General features: G+C 41.9%; 1 protein-coding gene across 1 annotated transcript in view; it reads right to left on the bottom strand.

Annotated features, from left to right (window-relative positions):
• Positions 1-22,230, bottom strand: part of IL1RAPL1 (interleukin 1 receptor accessory protein like 1) — a 1,039,435-nt gene that overhangs the window by 459,957 nt on the left and 557,248 nt on the right. Inside the window, exon 5 of the mRNA XM_044285800.1 lies at positions 6,084-6,158. Coding sequence (XP_044141735.1) covers positions 6,084-6,158 — 75 coding nt within the window. The remainder of the gene's footprint in view (positions 1-6,083; positions 6,159-22,230) is intronic.

Raw genomic sequence — 22,230 nt, 5'->3', positions numbered from 1 at the left:
CCATGTAAACATTCACAGTGCAGGTGGAAAAAGTATGTGAACCCCTAGAGCCTAGACTAATGACATCTCCAAGAGCTATTTGGAGTTGGGTGTCAGCCAACTGGAGTCCAATCAATGAGATGAGATTGGAGGTGTTGGTTACAGCTGCCCTATAAAAAACACACACCAGTTCTGGGTTTGCATTTCACAAGAAGCATTGCCTGATGTGAATGATGCCTCATACAAAAGAGCTCTCAGAAGACCTACGATTAAGAATTGTTGACTTGCATAAAGCTGGAAAGTGTCTCCAAAAGCCTTGCTATTCATCAGTCCATGGTAAGACAAATTGTCTATAAATGGAGAAAGTTCAGTACTGCTGCTACTTTCCCTAGGAGTGGCCATCCTGTAAAGATGACTGCAAGAGCACAGCACAGACTACTCAATGAGGTGAAGAAGATTCCTAGAGTGTCAGCTAAAAACTTACAAAAGTCTCTGGCATATGCTAACATCCCTGTTAGCGAATCTACGATATGTAAAACACTAAACAAGAATGGATTTCATGGGAGGATACCACAGAGGAAGCAACTGCTGTCCCCAAAAAAAAAAAACTACACAAGAGCACCTGGATGTTCCACAGAAGTACCGGCAAAATATTCTGTGGACAGATGAAACCAAAGTTGAGTTGTTTGGAAGATACACACAACACTATGTGTGGAGAAAAAGAGGCACAGCACACCAACATCAAAACCTCATCCCAACTGTGAAGTATAGTGGTGGGGGCATCATGGTTTGGGGCTGCTTTGCTGCATCAGGGCCTGGAAGGATTGCTATCATTGAAGGAAGAATGAATTCCCAAGTTTGTGAAGACATTTTGCAGGAGAACTTAAGGCCATCTGTCAACCAGCTGAAGCTCAACAGAAGATGGCCCAAAGAATAGAAGTAAATCAACAACAGAATGGCTTAAACAGAAGAAAATATGCCTTCTGGAGTGGCCCAGTCAGAGTCCTGACCTAACATGGTAACATTTAATTATTTGTGTGTTATTAGTTTAAGCAGACTGTGATTGTCTATTGTTGTGACTTAGATGAAGATCAGATCAAATTGTATGACTAATTTATGCAGAAATCCATATCATTCCAAAGGGTTCACATACTTTTTCTTGCAACTGTATAATCTGCACATACACTATTTACACCTGACTGAATTTAAACAATTATTTTACAATATGTACTATTCATAAAATGAAATAGTTATGCTTGTTATATAAATAATTTATGTGACTTCCTTGCTTTGCATATATCATATCCAATTGTAATTGTGAGAGCACTCCCCCCATTTTGCTAAAAATTACATTGAGGCTCTACAAAATGCTTTGGACCTTAGACAGTAGATTTGACCAGCAAACTGTTTGGTAGATGCAAAAATTGACTAGCTGCTGTTTACAAGCCTCCAAAGCTCTTTTCTTTATTGTTTATTTTTTGGCACCTATTACTCTGAGGTTGTGTACTAAGTCCTATTCTGTACTCTTTATATATCTATGACTGCACTGCTGTTAGTAAATATAACATAGTTCTCAAGTTTTCAGAAGATACTATGGTGATTGGTTTAATGAGGGAAAATCAGGAGCGGGATGGGAACTCAAAGTGGCCCAAAATTGTAGGCAGGTCCAAATTGACACGAAGTAGCGCCATAACAAGCAGGTGGGGCCAGCAATACCATATTGCGGCACAAAATATTGCCGCAGCAGAGCCAAATACCACAGTGCATCATAAAATATTTTCCCTCAAGTTGTCCCTCTGTGGTGGCAAGTGCCAGCTAAAATATTCTGTTCTCCTACTCCAGTTGCCTCAGGACGCCAATACAGTTGAATTCAGAAATTTACTGTACCTGAAGACACCGGCCTGGTGTATACCATAATACTTACATTCTAAATATTTTTTTTTTCTCCACCATTTGTTAAAATATGTAGCCTACCCTTAAATGCAGAACAATTCACCGGCATTCCAGCTAAAATAGTTTTGATGAGCATTTTAGGTAAATTACAGAGGCAAACTGCTTTCATTTTCCATTTGCCATCATTCATTCTTTTTTAGTTCAGAAATATTGCATGTTGGAGAAAATTTTCATTACTGTACTTAAAAACTCAAAGATGAAGAAACTATGAGCTAACCATTGCAAATTACACCATTAAAATGCATTCCTTTGCTGTGTAAAGGAAAATGCAAGTCTATTTGTCAAAGATGTTTTTGAAAGCTAAGTTAATTTGAAAAAGGATTTGCAAGTGTTCCATCCATTCTAGTCCTTTGTGTTAAACTTATCTCCATTTATCTTTTGTGACTTTTTATGTAAAAACTATCATTTGAACAACTTTTTTTTTGCTTCTTTTTTATTATCATAAAAAATACCTAAAAAGAGGCGAAAAGGTCACTCGCCACAGTACAGGACACTTATTACAAATCACTCAATGGAAAAGTACAAAATTGGTATATGTAGTGCCAAAAAACCTAAACGGGAGCAAAGGAGTGAGAAGGGAAGAGAGACTGGGTCTCTTTCTCCTATTGATCCCTCCCTATATGGTTACCCCTCCTAAGTTGTCCCGGGGTGTCCCTATGCTGCGCCATGTCACTGACCAGTTTCGTCAGAGAAGGGAGTAAGCGAGGGAACTATGTTGGCACACTAAGGGATATACTATAAATGAGCCCACAATAGCAAGCAAGCATATCCCAAAAACACACTGTCTGACGCGTTTCATTGGCCTAGGGCCAATTCATCAGGGGACTTGAATAGATAAAGTACAGCAGTACAAAGTAGTCAATATATGAAGTGCACAAAGCAAAATAGTCAAGAGATAAAGTGCAAGCAGCAGCCAAAACTTAGCTTAGCAACAGCAGCAGAGGCTCCATCTGATCAAACTAATGGAGTGTTTCGTCCTCATTGCACAGCCCTCTAGTGTCACGGCCACAGTTATGGCCGTGACTCCTTGGGAGCCGCATACAGTTGCCCGCGGTTTAGGTTGTTGCTTCAACCGCAGCTTGAGGCATGTTGTTGTTTGCCTCAAGTGCGGTTGCCGCGGACAACAGCTATGTGTGCGGTTCTCTTGGAGTTGTGTGCTTGTGTGTATGCACTTTTGTATGTCTGGTGTGCACTGTGTTTTATGTTTGGTGCGCACGGACATCTTCCTTTCACTGTGGCTGCCCGTGGCAACGTTTGGTATGTTGTACATGTGGTGGCAGTGTCCCGGCCTTCGGACTGTCTCCCAGGACGGCTGCCACCCATGTCGTTGCCTGCGGCAACAGCCACAGTGTGATCCTAGTTTGGTCACTTCCCCTTTATGTGTGTTTCCCTTCTGTGGTGCTGGAAGGGTTAACTCCCTTCCCAGTGTGTGTGTGATGTCACTGGGTGTGTCCGACTGTGGGGTGTGGCTTCTTGGCCTATATAGCCTTGGTGTTTGGCATGGCTCAGTAGGTTGCTTCAGTCATGCTTGGCTGGAGCAGCCTCCTGTGCATATTACCTGCCAGTGAGAGCCACCCCTGTGGTCATAAAGAGAATGTCACTTTATGTTTTATGTCTTGCTGTGTGTGATGTTATGTTATGTTCTGTTGGGACCTTCCTATGTTATTTGGTGCAGTTTACGGTTACTGGATTCCTGTTTGCACAGGGATCCAGTCAGCAAGGCTGTGGCAGGTTGGTGGGACTATTAGTTCGCCTGCCATACCCGTAAAGCTGTTTGTGTTCCCCTTTTCCCAGCAGCATGGCCATAGAGACTCCTGCTCCTCCGTGCCTAGGAGGAGTAGGTCGTCTTACCCAGCTCCTAGCTCAGGGATCTGCGGAGGGTAAGTCAGGGCTCCGAGGTTCCTGCGCATGGGTCCTCCTACCTTAAAGGTTGGCCCATGCAGGTAGGAGTTAGGGTCAGGTTAGGGATGCTTGAGGAGGTGACCTGCTCCCTACCCTGTTCTCATGGCCGAGTAGCCACTTCAGCATCTGGCATCACATGGCTGAGGGTTTCCCCCATCCTCAGCCGTGACATCTAGTTTCTTTGAAGCTGATAGTTATCCAGCCAGGCTTGTGGCAGTAGCCTGTGGCAGTGGCACATATGCTAGTGTGCAAATGAGCCTTTTAAAGGCAAACAAATTGCACATAAGCTGCATCCCATCCGGCACATGACCCGTCACGTGATTAGAAAGCTGTGACCTCACAGTCACATGGGCCATCACGTGATCAAACGGGGGTCAGAGAAGCAATTGCAGGATCAATAATGGGAGTGTCTGAATATACCAGGCACTCCCCTTCAGTGATGCTGCAAGGGGCAGATAAACAAGGGAGAGGATGTCAGTTAAGTCACAGGCATCACCGATCCAAATACAAATAGACCAAGGCAGTATACAGTAACTACTGCCAGGTCTGAATAAAGGCTTAGTACGGCAGGAATACTATATATAATAGGACCAAACAGTCCTTATAGCAAAGTGAATTAAAGGGATTCCCGTGAGGTGAAACACCAATGTTGGACAGCACCACAAGGGGAGCACCTGGGGAAATCAAATGAAACAACCAAAGAGAAGTTGGACATTCAGGTTTCATAGTTTTGAGTTAAAAAATCCACCAGGTCTCCCTCTGCAGTACCCACCTCTGCCAATCGCCACCTCTTTGAAGGGGGGGATAGATTCAATCATCATGAACAATACCTTAGAAAAGTTACCTCCATGTACAAATTCAACATGTTTGGCCAGAGGAGTATCTCTTTTATGACGCATATCCCCCAGATGTTCACCCCCTCTTTTTCAAAGTTCTCTGGTGGTTTTACCCACATATTTGATTCCACAGCAGCAAACCCCTCTGTAAATCACTCCTCTCGATCAATAATTAATGAAACTTCTGATGGTATATTTTTTATATGTAACATTACTAGTGAAGGTGCGACCTTGGATAATGTGTGGGCAGGCTACAGGCTGCTATTAATCTACTTTACTGTACTTTAACAGTTGACATGTAGATAAAAGAGTTTCAATATAAAACTGAATAAAAATGCCAATTTTATGATAAAACATAAAATAAAAATGAGTAGCCAAAATTTAAGAGCCTAACACTTTACTAATAGCTGATAATATAGAACAGAAAATGTGTAAAAATAAAGGGGGAAATTTACTAAGACCAGCGGTTTAGACGCTGAGCTTAGTCCATGTCTTGATGCGCCTAGGTTATATAGATGTGATGGCCTCTAAATAACTTAGGTGCTGCCTGTGCGACTTGCTTAAATCTACACCAGCTCTCTTGCTGATATAGATTAAAGTCATTTTCTATGCCAAAAACAGGTGTATAAAATTATAAATGAGACTGGTCAGCTGGACCGCCCCCTTCCACCCCTAAATCTCCTTTGTGACGGAATCTGCAACAAATGTAAACCAAAAAGTGTTATACTTCGCATCATTAATGACCCCAAAAAACGTTAAACTTGACACAATAAAAGCCATTGAAAAGGTCAAGTGAAAGTGTCATGATGCATTTTGCCATATCTGTATAAGATAAATCTAAGACATTATAATTTATAAAGTCTATTTTACATTCAAAGGGTTGTCATATTAGGACAGAGAAATGATAGAAGGGAGCAGGACAACCCCTTATGAGCCAGAGCACATAGCCACTGCAAAAAGCAACTCCCACACTTGCAAACTTTAACAACACCATTAGTTAAATTTAATTGTAATGATCCCATGTAATAGTACATTTTCTCTATAGAGGCAACTACAGCATAATTAAGAAGCCACCTTAATCATCGCATACAGAACAGCCTTTTATATCTTCCAACAGTGAATACAGCTTGGAGACAGAGCAGAAAAGACCACGTGCAATGTGTTAAGTTAATGGAAGCTAGTCTGACAGCACTTTATGTTTTATACACTTCAAAGAATGAGAAATATTGTTAAAGAGAACATAACCATTTGAAGTGCACATAATATGGCAAAATATCACATATATTCACGTATTAATAAACCTGTACATTTTCTTCTTTGAGTGGGACTTTCTTTTAATTTAATTTTTTAAATGCAAAACAAGTCTAATACAACACCAAGTATAAAAAATATATAAATATGTTGATGACTTACCTATTTGCGCTTCTTGGATTGTCAGCTTGTTTTCTGAAGGTTGGAGTAACTTTGGTGGTTTATCAGTCAGTGGAGCTGAAAGAACATAATACAATGTTAGCATTGTACAAAGCCTTCTTGTCTTATGTCATTAGCAGTATAGAGGGCTAGACATGTAAAGATTCGTGAGAATTCACTTTGCCAGCATTTTAATATTGGGCAAATTTCCTATTATGAATCAAGATTTCCCTGATAAAAGTAATTTTCAATGATTTGGCCCTATAGAAGATCTATCACAGAAAAAAATGCCTATAATGTTTAGCATCCATCTAAGCATCATAGAGTCACAGCAACATAATAAAGTAGTTAGATATCATTCAGTGCTAAATATGTCCATTTTCAGGGAACTATAATTATGGAATAATAAGGTGGATCCCCCCTCACCCTCCATTTCAGGGAAAATAGATTTTTAACAACGAACCATGACAAAATTTCACTTTGCAGCAAATCAAGTTTTCCCTGAAATTCGGATCGAAGTCCAGTTTCGATACTTCAATTCGCTCAATCCTAATTGTTATCATTATAATTTTTTATTATATATATATTTAAATATATATTTTTATTTATTTATTTTTTCTTAAATGAAACAATGTTCACTTTATTTGAAGGCAATACACATTTGAATACGATGTGAATGGTGACAAACACTAAAAGTATAACCATTTTTGTTTTAAATTCCCATATACTTAGAAAAAATCTTTTGTACCCTTATCCCTCTGATGGTTTGGAAGCTCTCTGTGGACCATGGCTTTTGCTGTGGGATGCGACTAAGAAAATTTCAGGAAAGACCAACTAGAGCAGCTGAACTTTATTTGGGGTTATTCAGAGGCACTTTAAATGATGTCAGGTGTATGCTGACTCCTATTTAACATGATTTTGAATGCGATTGCTTAATTCTGAACACAGCTAAACCCCAGTTATACAACCACATTATTTTAGTTTTTTTGTTTTCTTCCCTCCACCTAAAAGATTTCAGTTTGTTTTTCAATTGAGTTGTACAGTTTATAGGTCACATTGAAGGTGGAAAAAGTTCTGAAATGATATTTTAAAAGGGGTGTGTAGACTTTTTAAATCCACTGTATGTAAAGCTGAGGGTTTGTATGTATGTCCGCTATAGGAATCCGCATTTGCGCATTTACAATTACAAAATTTAGCACATAGGTATATCAGGTGTCCGGGAAGGTTTTAGAACAGGTCTGAGCTCTATAGCACAAACCGTTCCTCAGATATTCCCAAAAAATGCATTAGCCAAAAGAAGCCTGCAGGTCTTTTTCCTCATAGCCCAACTGCTATACACACGGTCACATGAACCTTATCAGCCAATAGAAGTTCGCAGGCCCTTAGTCTCCACATACACACAGTTTTGCACCAGGTTTCCATAACAACCCAGCCATTTTTCTTCATTGCTGTAGTTCAGCTTTAAAGGGGCAGGGCACTGTGGATGACACTGTTAAGGGAGCGGAGAGCTGTGGAGGTCACAGTGAACATGGCAGGCTGCTGTGGAGGTAACAGTTAAGAGGAAAGTCTGCTATGGAGGTCAGTGTTAAAGGGAAGACTGCTATAGAGGCCACTGTTAAGAGGGTGGGGTGTTATAGAAATTATTGTTCAGGAGATGGGGTACTGTAGAGGTCACTAATAAAGGGGCGGCCGCTGCAGAGGTCACTGTTAAAGGGGCGGGCCGCTATGAAGGTTACTGTTAAAGGGGCAGGTGCTCTGGAATCTTTGTTAAGGGAGCAGGAAACAGTGGAATTTACAGTTAAGGGGACGGTCCACTATGAAGGTCAGTGTTAAGAGGCGGGATGCTGTAAAGGTCAATGTTAAGGGGACAGGGTGTTGTGGAGGTCACATTTTAAAGGGGGCCAGTTATTGTGGAAGTCACTGTTAACAAAACGGGGTACTGTGGAGATCACAAATAAAGGGCTGGCCGCTGTGGAGGTTACTGGTAAACGGATGGGACGCTGTGGAGGTCACTGTTAAGAGGGTAAGATGCTGTGGAGGTCACTGTTAAAGGGGCGGTCACTGTGGAGGTTACTGTTAAGGAGACAGGGGACTGTGGAGTTCACTATTAAAGGGGCAGCTGCTGTGGGGGTCACTTTTAAGGCAGCGGAGTACTGTGGCAGTGACTGTTAAAAGGTCAGGCTTTGTGAAGGTATCTGTTAAGGGAGAAGGGAATGGTGGAGGTCACAGTTAAGGGGATGGTATACTATAGATGTCAGTGTTAAAGGGCTGTTGCTGTAGAGGTCACTGTTATGGGGGCAGGATGCTGTGGAGATCACTATTAAGGTGGTGGGTTATTGTGTAAATCATTGTTAATGAGACAGGGTACTATAGAGGTCACAAATAAAGGGCTATCCGTTGTGGAGGTCACTGTTAAAAGGGAGGGCACTGTCAAGGTTACTGTTAAGGGGGTATCTGCTGTGGAGATCACTGTTCAGGGGGCAGGTTATTGTGGAAATCACTGTTAAGGAGACAGGGTACTGTGGAGATAACTAATAAAAGGATGGCCCCTGTGAAGGTCACTGTTAAAGGGGAGGGTGCTGTGGATGTTACTGTAAAGGGGGCAGGCTGCTGTGGAGGTTACTGTTAAAGGAGTGGGCACTGTGGAAGTCACTGTTAAGGGAGCAGGGGACTGTAGAGGCCACTATTAAAGGGGCAGTGGGGTACTGTGAGGTCAATGTTAAGGCAGTTGGATACTGCAAGGTCACTGTTAAAGCAGCGGGGTACTGTGAGGTCACTTTTAAAGGGGCAGTCGCTTTGGAGGTGTCTGCTAAAGTGTCTGGGAATGGTGGAGGTCACAGTTAAGGGGACTATAACCTATGGTCAGTGTTAAGGGGTGGGTGCTGTAAAGGTCAATATTAAGGGGGTGGGTCCCTGTGGAGGTCACTGTCAAGGGGGTGGGATGCTGTTGAACTCACTGATAAGGGGCAGGCTGTTGTGAAGGTCAAAGTTAAGGGAGTGAGCTGCTGTGGAGGTCCCATTTTCAGGAGGTAAGGAGGCAGGGCACTGTAAGGGGGTCAGTGTTAAGGGGTGGAGGGCTGTGTAGGTCACTGTTAAGGGGGCAGGATACTGGATACTATTGATGTCAATATTATAGGGATAATGTGGATATCTTTTAACAACACATACAAACATTAAACAAAATACATAAAATATACCCGTGCAAAGCCGGGTCCTTCTGCTAGTCACATATATAAGCCAAAATATCATGTAAGTATAGTACATAAGCAACAATTCCATTTTGTCTCCATTAATGGAGTTATAATCAATGTATTTATTCTTACGGTTCATTTTTTAGCATGTAATTAGAAAACTGTTGGTGCACTGTTGCTTGGAAAGTGATGCACAAAGTTCAGTTACTTGTCTAGTTTCTTACATACAAGGCCAGTCTGCTTTCAGTATGTAGAGATGATAGCTATATCACACATTCTAAAATGGTGAGGGAGGGATGAAGTCTAATATTCTTGAGCAGCTTTTTTATTCAAATATATGGATAAAATTCGTAAAGATATATGAAGCAAACCCATGGGGAGCTGGTGCAGAGGATGGGAGTGGAAGCAGACCTGATGAGACATGTCACGGTGTACTCCCTCATGCTGTTACTCCCTGGTGCTCGATGCAGTTAAAAGGTGATTTGAAAACTAAGGCCAGAAGTAAAAAAATAAAAATAAGTTTCTCTTTACTTAGTACAAAATATAACGTGTAGTACATTCAGCAGTAGTTGGTACAAAGTACAATTTCTGTCCTCAGATGATGAGGTATGGTGGCTGAAAAAGTGGCAGTTTGATAACACCTCTGATATGCTATCTTGCTTATGTCTCTCTCCCTTAAACTTCTAGCTAACAGCTATAAACTGGCACTTGTGCATATAGGTTTCCACTGTGTAATGAAGGGGTTGAGATGGTCTGGCCTGGATGTTATCTAGGTGATAGGTGTCTGAACCATATTCCCTCACCCACAGCAGGGTCTGTAATGTTGTAGCTTGCTGGTCACTCTGCTGACTAAGCATACTGTAACTTTTTGGAAACCTATATCTTGATGTTCTTGCAGTCTCTCTGGAGTAGTGGTATAATATGAGAATTAAATATCTTGCTGGTCTTTAAGACTCTTGGAGTAGGAGCAATTGGACATGCTTACTTCCTCCTCACTGTCCTAGTTAGAACCCCCTTTCCGGCAGGAAGCAAGACAAGCACACTCCTACTAAGAAGGGGAGGAACGGAGTGGTTAACCCTGTCCCTGCATTCATACCATCCATACCCTAACTGCTGATGTAAATGAAATAACTATATAATAACATAACACAACATTTGCTGATATCCCTAGGTCTGTGGTACTGTATACACAAAGAGAATTATCCTCACACACATAGAACAAATATATTTATCAGCCATGCTTTATTCTTACCCAGTTGGTGATTGCCTTTAAGGAAATTTTTCAAATTTTGCATACTTTTATAGATTTTTTTTTTTTTGCATTTATATATATGGCATTATCAAAACAAAGAAAACCTGAATGTCTGCTTCTTTGACTTTTCACTGAAATGTTGACCATATTATTAAGCAACCTACTTCTCCTGTGAAATTAAAACATCCGGCCATAAAAAGAAGAAACCCTTAGTGACAAGCACAACAACAGATGGCACTTGCCAGAATCTCTAATATTCAAAAGGAACAGCTGCTTGGATCTCTTTTTACAGTATATAACAACACACTGTATATGATTTTGGTTGTTTTACTCACTCCAGTGTCCCTATTACTATCTCCCCCTTTTAATTGCATATGATTACATTTTATAAGCCCAGGCTTATATAAACAAGCCTTCCTCCAGAAGGAAAAAAACTGCATCTCTAGTGCCACATAATCCAGTCAGTCAGAAGTATGCTGGAACCTGCCTGGATATAGTTTGGAAACATCAGCTAAATAATGTTATTATTTTTTTTTATTTTTTTGTGACGGGGCCTACAAACAGCTACCCCATTAAAAATGAACCTATATTTCTCTAGTTATTCTATTATTTTAGCAAACCCAAATCTTGATAACATAGAAACTCATATTGTCAATTTTATAATCTATTCTAAACTGTTGCATATCTCAGATGAATATTATTTAGAACTCATAGATTTTTCACATGACCGTCACTTTCCTTCTTTTTCTTTTATACAATTTACTAGTGGGCAATGCCATGACAGTAAAATAGCAAAAATAACAAACATTAGTTCTCAGATGGTGAGGAAATAGATGAGATAAAAGGAGCTTTATAACTCATAAGGAAAGGCCTCCTATGCACATGGACATATTAAAGCTATGTGCCTCTGATTTCATGGAATACAAATGTGACATGTTCCATTCTACATTATGTAGGGAGTCTTTTTAAGCATTGCTTCCATAGGGGAGAATACTTTAATTACATCTTTCCATATGAAGACACCTAAGGTGAAATATGGAGTGCCTGAAGTATGGAACTCTATGTATTTGTGCATATGGCTCCATATGTGTCAGTCTTTTGCAGTGAGTAACTGGGTAAATATAATTAAGTCAAAGGGATAATATATTCAGGAACTGGTCATGACGGCTTCACATTCCTACTACTCTATATAACAAATGGGATGAGCCAATAAACTTCAAATGTTACATCCGAAGTTGATTTGCATAAAACGTTGTTGTAATACTGTACTGAGGCAGAGCTCCGTACAGTATTAGAATGTATTGGCTCCTATGTGACTCGCGAGACTTGGCGTAATAACTTTGTGAATTAGTTACTACTGTAAAAAAAAAACTTGATACCAAACTTTGGTTTAGTTCCAAGGTACCACTTGAAGCAGAACACGTGTTCGGTACCAAGTTTTTTTATAGTAATAATTTAAAAAGTTGAGATGCCGCAAAGTAATAACTTCGCCTCATCGGAGCCAATATATTCTAATAGCGTACAGAGCTCCAGCTCCTTACAGTATTACAGCAAAGTTTTATGCGAATCAACTTCAGATGAAGCATCCAAAGCCGATTCGCTCATCTCTAAAACAATATAACTATTTTCTAATCTATTTTAATTAAAGCATGTATGAAATAGGTCCTATAAACTCTCTTTCACACGGGCATCATGGATTTGGGCTGGATAAGATGCGGGTTTAGGTTAGGTGTTGTAACATGGTTATAAGGGAAAAAAATAGCATTTTTAATACAGAATGCTTAGTAAAATAGGGCTGAAGGGGTTAAAAAAAATTAATTAATTAATTAACTCACCTTAATCCACTTGTTTGCACAGCCTGGCTTCTCTTCTTTCTTCTTCTTTGAGGAAAAGGACCTGTGGTCCATCACCACACCACAGGTCCTTTACCTCCTGGACAGCAAAGAAGAAGACAGAAGAGAAGTCGGGCTGTGCGAACAAGTGGATGAGGTGAGTTAAATAATAATAATAATTTTTAACCCCTCAGCCCTATTTTACTAAGCATTCTGTATTAAGAATGCTATTATTTTCCCTTATAACCATGTTATAAGGGAAAATAATAATGATCGGGTCCCCATCCCGATCATCTCCTAGCAACCATGCGTGAAAATCGCACCGCATTCACACTTTCTTGCCGATGCTTGCAATTTTCACGCAGCCTCATTCACTTCTATGGGGCCTGCGCTGCGTGAAAAACGCACAAAATAGAGCATGCTGCGATTTTCACGCAACGCACAAGTAATGCATGAAAATCACTGCTCATGTGCACAGCCCCACAGAAATGAATGGGTCTGTATTCAGTGCAGGTGCAATGCGTGAGGTGTGAAGAAATCTTGCCCGCGTGAAAGAGACCTAAGAGTTCTGTAACGGATCTCCTGGCACCCCGACCGGGTACCTCAGTCGATAGATGCTTCTAGTGCTTCCCAAGGACTCCAAGCACTCCACTTGACACCGTAAGCGCAGCAGACCCCACGAACCGCCAAAGCTTGGTTGGGGTCTCACCGCCCTCCACCCACCCTGGACCTACGACAAGGCTCCAGGCTCCAGTGGGTGAACCTCTCCTACATCCAGAGAGCAGGAACAGCTCTTACAAGAGCTAGTAGTTATGCCATGGGAGTATAGCAAATCTTCAGCGTATAGCAATCCCCCAGTGTCGATCAGTTACCCAAACACCAGCCTCAACTTGGTAAAGGGTAAAAACAGGAACTCTTTATTTGAACACACAAGCATTGATTTATACACATCTTCCAACAAGGTTACCACCCACAGGGTTTTGTAAAAACAGCCAATAACCACGTAGAATACACTCAGACACTCCCACACAAAATCCTCCCCTTTGCCTGTGATACAATTACCTCACACTGGGTTGATGTAATCATCACAGGCAGGAGAATACACAATATCTTTGTCCTGAAGACAACCGAGACGTAATTCAATTATCTCTCAGGACAAAGGGACATCGCCAATACACACAGAGAGACAATGGAACAGACCTCACTACTCAGCGTATACAATGTCCCACCCTTTACAATACACATAGACATTAAACATCCCAAAATGGCACAAATTAGACCAGGGGTTCAAGTTAGTACAAGTCCTTTGTGAACAAAGGAGGCCTGGCTGATGAGAGGGCCAATAATCCTGGGGCAAAAGGCTGGTAGCCAGGCCCCTCCAAAACCCAGTGGCGAAGTTGGTTTCGCAACAAGTTCTGTCAGAGGTGCTATCACAATGAGTGAATGTTGCCCTGTATAGCATGCAATACAGATGTTTGGCTTTTTTTTTGAAATATGCCCTAAAATGCTGTATCATGTAGTGAACATATTTTAAGTTCAGCTAAACACAGTCAAATGGGTTGTAAATTCCATTAAATGACCATCTGTTTTCATAATATTTCAGAATAAATATAACAAATCATATGCAGTAGAAGGACACAATAATGTGCTTTGTTCTGGTAGATTTAACAAATGGGTTATTGCCCTCACATGCATATGACCTCTAAATACGTCATTCTAAATATACCTCTGTGACAGTAATTGATATTGTCAGACAATGCAGTCAAGCACTTTGCAAAAAAGCTAAAATAAGGCACATTGTTTTCCTGGAGTGCTGGTTCTTCCCTTTTTGTAATGAAAGCTATCTCTGTGGGTTGCCAACAAGTATAAGAACATTAGTAGATGAATAAAATAAAAAAAACAATGTAATCCTAATAATCAAACTGCATGCAGCCGTTCACTATATGGCACACTGAACAATAGAAGAACTTGACTATATTGTAAAAAAAAAAAAAAAAATCTGAAGCTGAACTGCATTAGTTGTAAATGTGTATAGTATTGTACTACAGTATTATCTAATATATGTCATATTATTAGGTTCAATATAACTTTTATTCCATTCATTTTACTCCCTGCTTATTCTGGGCTTTGAAGTCAAGTAGGTGGTCCTGTCAGTGACTTACAGCCTTCCATATATGAGTATTCATAGCTGTCAATCACTGATAAGATCTGCTCATTGACTCCAAAGAGTAAGATTGCAAGATGAAGTGAGTACTGTATACATAATTCTGTAGGTTATGTCTCAATTTTATCACATTCTGTAATGAAGACTCTACTCAGTATAAGGATGACGGATAGGGAGGGCATGGAATTGTCTAGGGTTCAATTAAGAGGGTGAAGTTTAAGAAATGGAAGGTGCTGGTATGTAGGGATGAGCAAATCCATGAAAGTGGGGTTTGTTGGGTTTGGCTGAACTTCAGGTCAAAGTTCGGATTCGGGACACAAACTTCACCCAAACTTGACCTTGAACCCCCATTGAAGTCAATGGGTACCTGAACTTCACTTTATTATTTTCCATAATAACATGGTTATATCAGAAAATAATAGTATTCTTAAGACAAAATGCAAAACAATATAACCATTTAGGGGTTAAAAAAACAACTCACCTCATCCACTTGATTGTTCTGCAGCAGCTTCTTCTATGTGCACTGAACAGGACCTGCAAAAGGCCATGTGATGTGTGCGATGACATCACCATGTGGGAGAGAGCGGTGACATCATCACGCACATCACAGGTCCTTTGGCAGATCCTGTTCAGTGAAGATAGAAGAAGCTTCTACAGCACAATCTTGTGGATGAGGTGAGGTTTTTTTTAACCCTTAAATGGCCATATTGTTTTTCATTCTGTCTTATGAATGTTATTATTTTCTGATATAACCATGTTATAACAGAAAAGAATAAAATCACCCAAACACCAAAACCGAAACCATACTTCAGTGAAAGCGTTCCAGTCCGGGTACCCAAACTCGCAAAGTTCGGCTCCGGGTACCCAAACTTTGCAGTTCGGGTTCGCTCCTCCATACTGGTATGTATAATTTATAATATATGTATTATGAGCTATAGATTAGTGAAGCATTAGGCAATCACATGAATGAATGACCATCTTCTAACATCTATCTTGCTGAACATCGGGGATTGATGAGAGAACTCGTCTCCCCCTAGCGTAATATTACAAAGACTACAAATTGTTAGAACAAGCTTTACTAAACAAACAAAGAATCTTGTTGAACTGCTGACACAATCCCACGTTAATCTGTTAGTTTATATGTAGAATTACTGTTCCTCAGTATTAAAGGGCGGTCTAATATATTGCCATATACATCTTGAGGAACTGCTGACACAATCCCTGTTAATCTGTTAGTTTAGATATTGAATAACTGTCTCTCAGCAATAAAGGGTGGGCTAATATATTGTTGCGTGCATCTTGTTCAACTGCTGTGACATTCATAGTTAATCCGTTACATTTCTGATATAGTTACTGTATACTGTGGCCCACAGACAGCTGCCGGGGCCCTCAAAAGGAACCGATGCATCTCCCACCAGCCCGAACCCTCTCTCCAGAAGCCAGGGCAGATTTAAACTTTTCATTTATCTTTTTTACTTTTACAGTGATAACTTATCTTAAGTCCCTTAAAGGGGTAGAAACTGGGATCTTTTGATTCCTCGGGCTATTCACCCTAATCGCTATTCCCAGTCATTGCTGCCAGGCGCCTATGGAGTGGGCTCAATACAGCAGCCCGCTTCATATTTTCTCTCGACCACTGTGATGTATGGGTATACCTGATATATATAGGTTTATTTAGCGATTTATGCTTAAGGGTAGGTTCATATCTCTGCTAAAGGTAATCCATTTGTCTGATTCTGCAGAGGGATAGACTACCAGAATTACTGTATCTGGCATAGCTGCCAGATCCCCATTGACTATAATTGAATCCTTCAGCAATAAGGCAGCTTTAGATCATAAATGCCAGCTTTCAGCAGGACAAATACCACTGCATGCAATGTTATGTGTCTGTCCAAAAGCCAATATTTATTATGAAAGCTGCCAGATCCAAGTCAGATCCAATTATAGTCAATAGGGATCTAGCGGTGCCCAGAGATGTGCAGCAGTATCTGCCTATGCTGGATACAGTAACTACTGTGGTCTGTTGCTCTGCCAGTACAGACTACCAGATTATACAGTATTTAGCAAAAATGTGAATTGATCCCAAGATCTTATACAATTTTTTTGTAGTTATCTTTGGACAATGGGGGAGATTTATCAAACTTGTGTAAGGTAGAACTGGCTTAGTTGCCCATAGCAACCAATCAAATTCCACCTTTCATTTTTCACAGCTCCTTTGGAAAATGGAAGGTGGAATTTGATTGGTTGCTATGGGCAACTAAGCAAGTTTTACTTTACACCAGTTTGATAAATCTCCGCCAATGTTTTTTCGTAGTGGAGGTCTCCAGAACGGAACACAGTTCTTCAGATGTCGTCTCACTAGAGCTGTATACAGTGGGATCATAATAGCCCTTATTCAGTTGGTGATATCTCTAGATATGCAGCCCAGCATCCTACTTATTTTCCCTACTGCCTGGCCATAATGATGACACATTTTAAAACTGTCAGAAATCAGAACCCTCTAAACCCTTCTCTTCTGTAGTCCTGGCTCACAAAGTCAGATCGCCGTAATCTTGCAATGTGCGAGCTCGTGCATCGCAAGATTACGGCGATATGACTTTGTGAGCAAGGAGGAGATTGCTGGTTACAGGCGGTGCTGGGCTTGTTCTCAGGGGGGCGTGGCTGGGCTCCATAGAGGTTAGTACGGCCCCTTGTGCTCCTTACCATGCTCATTTACATATATATAAAATCATTTTTTTCCCTAAATAAAAGCACTCAAAGATATGGGACAAGTATATTATGGATATGCTAGCGGCGATCTAGCCGTGCATGTCCGCAGCTTTATATGGTAAAAAGAGATGACAGAATCCCTTTAAGCTGCAGTTTACTGACCACTTATGTACCTAGTAAAGCAAAACTTTTTTTTATGTTGCAGACTCCTCCAGGAATATCAACCCAATTGTACACTATTTTTATCATCAGGAAACAGGCTGACTTAACTACTAAACTTTACAAACATTAAAAGTCTTGATGCTAGTATTAATGTCAGTAGTGTTATGTTGCATTGTACCCTGTGTCCGAAAAATATGTGAAAAAATTGGGACTTCAACTACTGAACAGCACATCATGCTGCTATATGGTGAAGAAGAAATGGAAACCAAAGAATTCAACACAAGTTCCCCCACCAATTACAATGTCATACTGAGATAGGAAAAAATGAATCCCAGGGTACTATCATAAGTCTGATTAAACAGTAGTCTACCCAAAAGAGGTAGGTTGTCGCCACTGTGGGTGAAGAGGATTACAAATGGTATTCCCAGGTGTTAACTAGGCAGGGAAAGTTCTACAATCAAGAATCCAAGGGGGACCTTATATAGAGTGTCATTGTTATTTCTCAGTGTATAAATTATTATAGTTAATCCGTCTGTTAGTTCGGTGGGTGACATATTCCCATTTTTAATGTGCGGTACACCTGCACTGCATACGTGACAGGGAAATTAATATAGTTAATCTGTCTGTTAGTTCGGTGTATGATCTTGAAGAATGAGGAGAGCATGAAATAAAGGACGTGGCCCTGGTCATGGTGCTGCTGGTGCTGGTGGAGCTCCTGTTGCAGGGAGAGGACGTGGTTGATATGTGCCAGCTACAAACCCAAATTAAACACCTTCCTCAAGTGCACGTAGACGACAGGACATTCAGCGTCATTTTGTAGGCCCGAATACCGGTGTACAAATGATGAGGCCAGAACAAGTAGAGGCGGTAGTAGATTGGATGGCTGACAGTGCCTCCAGTTCCTTCACATTGTCTGCCACCTGGTCCCCTGCTGAAACTGCAGAGTTGGCACCTGCAGCTCATGGGCATCTTTCACCTCACCCCCTTGCAAATCAGCCAAGCAGTCTGAGCCCCAAGTTATGCAGCAGTCTCCTATGCTTTTTGATGACTCTGTTGGCAAGGTTTCCATGGGCCATCCACCTAGTCCTGCCCCAGAAGTGGAAGAGATTGAGTGCACTGATTCCCAACCACTTATGTATTAGGATATGGGCATGGAAGGACCACCGCAGCATGTCTCTGATGTTGATGATGATTAAACACAAGTGCCAACTGCTGCGACTTTCTGCCGAGTGCAGACCAGCAAGGAGGGCAGCGGTGAAGAGTGGGTAGAAGATGATGTGAAGGATAATGAGGTGCTAGAACCCACATAGAATCAAGGTCATGCAAGTAACGTGTGCAGTTCAGAGGAAGAGGTGGTGGTCACACAGCACCAGCCACACAGCAAAATTGGAGCAGGGTGCAAAAGCAGAGTGGCCGTCCCCTAGCTAGTATGCCTGCTACTACCCACCACACCCAGGGACAGAGCACACCAAAGCCAGCTTCAAGGAGTTTCCAGGCATGGCAGTACTTAAGACAATGTACTGACGACAAGACGTGAGTGGTTTGCACGCTGTGCAATTGGAGCCTGAAGCGAGGCATACATGTTCTAAACCTGAGCACCACCTGCATGACCAGGCATCTAAATGCAAAGCACAAGCTACAGTGGAGTACACACCTAAAAACCACGAAAGATCTCAGGCTCCTGTTGCTACCTCTTCTGCTGCAGTCTCTGCCTCTTCCTCCCCCTCTGGAGTTACAGTGGCACCTGCCACCCTGCAAACAGAGGATGTGACAGCAACACCACCACCTCCACCACCGTCACCCAGCATGTCCACACTGTCCCATGGAAGCGTTCAGCTGCCCATCCCCCAAACACTAGAAAGAAAGAGGAAGTACCCCCCTGACCACCCACGATCCCTGGCCCTGAATGCCAGCACTTCAAAATTCCTGGCCTTTGAAATGCTGTCATTCTGTCTGGTGGCGACAGAGACTATTAAATACCTTATGGCGGTGGCTGACTGTCCACAGTTCATGGTTCGCAGCCGCCACTACTTTTCCAGGCAAGCCAACCCTGCCCTGCACAACCAAGTGGCAGACAAAATAAGGTGTGCACTGCGCAACGCCATTAGTGGCAAGGTCCACATAACTACTGATACGTGGACCAGTAAGCACGGGCAGGGACATTACAGTGCTTTGCAAAAGTATTCACCCCATTGACTTTTTGGGGGATTTTGTTACATTACAGCCTTAAGTTCAATGTTTTGTTAATCTGAATTTTATGTGATGGATCAGAACACAAAAAAGCTCTGGTGCAACCAATTACCTTCAGAAGTCACACAATTAGTAAAATGATATCCACCTGTGTGCATTCTAAGTGTCACATGACCTGACCTTACATATATACACCTTTTTTGAAAGGCCCCAGAGGCTGCAACACTTAAGCAAGAGGCATCACTAATCAAACAATGCCATGAAGACCAAGGAGCTCTCCAAACAAGTTAGGGACAATGTTGTTGAGAAGTACAAGTCGGGGTTAGGTTATTAAAAAATAGCCAAATCTTTGATGATCCCCAGGAGCACCATCAAATCTATCATAACCAAATGGAAAGAACATGGCACAACGGCAAACCTGCCAAGAGACTGCCGCCCACCAAGACTCATGGACCGGGCAAGGAGGGCATTAATCAGAGAGGCAGCACGAGGCCTAAGGTAACCCTGGAGGAGCTGCAGAGTTCCACAGCAAAGACTGAAGTATCTGTACATAGGACAATGTTAAGCCGTATGCTCCATAGAGTTGAGCTTTATGGCAAAGGGGCCGGAAGAGAACCATTACTTTCCGCTAAAAACAAAAAGGCACGTTGTGAGTTTGCGAAGAGGAATGTGGGAGACTCCCAAAATGTATGGAGGAAGGTGCTCTGGTCTGATGAGACTAAAATTGAACTTTTTGGCCAAAGAAAAGGCTATGTCTGGCGCAAACCCAACACATCACATCACCTAAAGAACACAATCCCCACAGTGAAACATGGTGGTAGCAGCATCATGCCGTGGGGATGTTTTTAAGCAGCCGGGACTGGGAAACTGGTCAGAGTTGAGGGAAAGATTGATGATGCTAAATACAGGGATATTCTTGGGCAAAACCTGTACCACTCTGTGCGTGATTTGAGGCTAGGACGGATGTTCACCTTCCAGCAGGACAATGACCGCAAACACACTGCTAATGCAACACTTGAGTGGTTTAAGGGGAAAAATGTAAATGTGTTGGAATGGCCTAGTCAAAGCCCAGATCTCAATCCAATAGAAAATCTGTAGTCAGACTTAAAGATTGCTCTTCACAAACGCAAACCATCCAACTTGAAGGAGCTGGAGCAGTTCTGCAAAGAGGAATTAGCAAAAATCCCAGTAGTAAGATGTGGCAAGCTCATAGAGACTTATCCAAAGCGACTTTGAGTTGTGATTGCCACAAAAGGTGGCTCTGCAAAGTATTGACTTTAGGGGGGTGAATAGCTATGCACATTGATGTTATTTTATCCTATTTGTTGTTTGCTTCACAATAAAAAAAAAATAATCTTCAAAATTGTTGGCATGTTCTGTAAATTAAATGATACAAATCCTCAAACAAACCATGTTAATTCCAGGTTGTGAGGCACCAAAGTATGAAAAAGGTCAAAAGGGTGACTACTTTTGCAAGACACTGTATTTCTCCTTAACTGCACACTGGGTAAATGCCTTGGTGGCTGGGCCTTAGGCGGATAGTAGTTTGGTGCATGTCCTACCGCCATCAGGGATTGCAGGACATTTCTTGTTGCCTCGGGTTGCCTACTCCTTCTACTCCGCTTCTTCCTCTACCGCCTTCTCATCCGGTCAGAATAACACCAACCTCAGCACAGCCAGCGGGAAATGGAAGCAGGCTGTTTTGAAACTCATCTGTTTGGGGGAACAACCCACACCGTGTAGGAGCTGTGTACAGGCATGGAACAACACATTGATGAGTGGTTTGTGCCGCTGAGCATCAAGCCTGGCCTAGTGGTTTGCTATAATGAGCGAAATCTCCTAGCAACTTTGGGGCTAGCCGGTTTGTTGCACATCCCTTGCCTGGCGCATTTGCTGAATTTGGTGGTGCAGAAGTTCCTGAAAAATTACCCCGATATGTCAGAGCTGCTGCAGAATGTGTCGGCCGTCTGTGTGTGTTTTCGGCGTTCTTACCTTGCTGCTGCTCACCTGTCTATGCTGCAGCATAACTTCGGCCTTCCCACTCACCACCTCATATGCGTCGTACCCACAAGGTGGAAATGTACCTTACACATGCTGGAGAGACTGTGCGAGCAACAACAGGTGATAATAAGGTCCAGGTGAGTTGCTCTGCGGAACAGCACCACTTCACCACGAACATGTGGGCCTCCTTGCTGGACGTGTGTGCCGTGTTTCACTGTTTCGGGTACTCCACCTACATGGCCAAGGAAGATAACGCAGTCCTCAGCGTTACTATCCTACTTCAATGTCTCTTTGAAAAAACACGTCCCATAAAAGAAGATGGAGGCAGCATATCCGGTAAAAAAATCCCTTTAATGGGAGCCGCTTAAGTGAACAAACGTGCAGCAGGTCGTGACGTTTCGGCTGATTCCCAGCCTTTATCAAACACAATGTGAAATCTAAAAGATCATGCTTAAATACATTAAAACACGCCCACTCTCATAGGAGTGGCCAATAACACAATAAATAGAGTGCTGATGTCATCAAAATGCGTACACTTGTGCTCCTACATCGTGTCTAAGTATACACCCACAGTGGGTATAAGATCCACTACCCCACATACCTCCATGGCGCACATGTTTCTAGGCGTCCTCTAGCAACCAGCACGCAT

The sequence above is a fragment of the Bufo gargarizans genome, chromosome 3 (genome assembly GCF_014858855.1).
Source record: "Bufo gargarizans isolate SCDJY-AF-19 chromosome 3, ASM1485885v1, whole genome shotgun sequence".
Lineage (NCBI taxonomy): Eukaryota > Metazoa > Chordata > Amphibia > Anura > Bufonidae > Bufo > Bufo gargarizans.
This window is presented reverse-complemented; position numbering and strand designations above follow the sequence as displayed.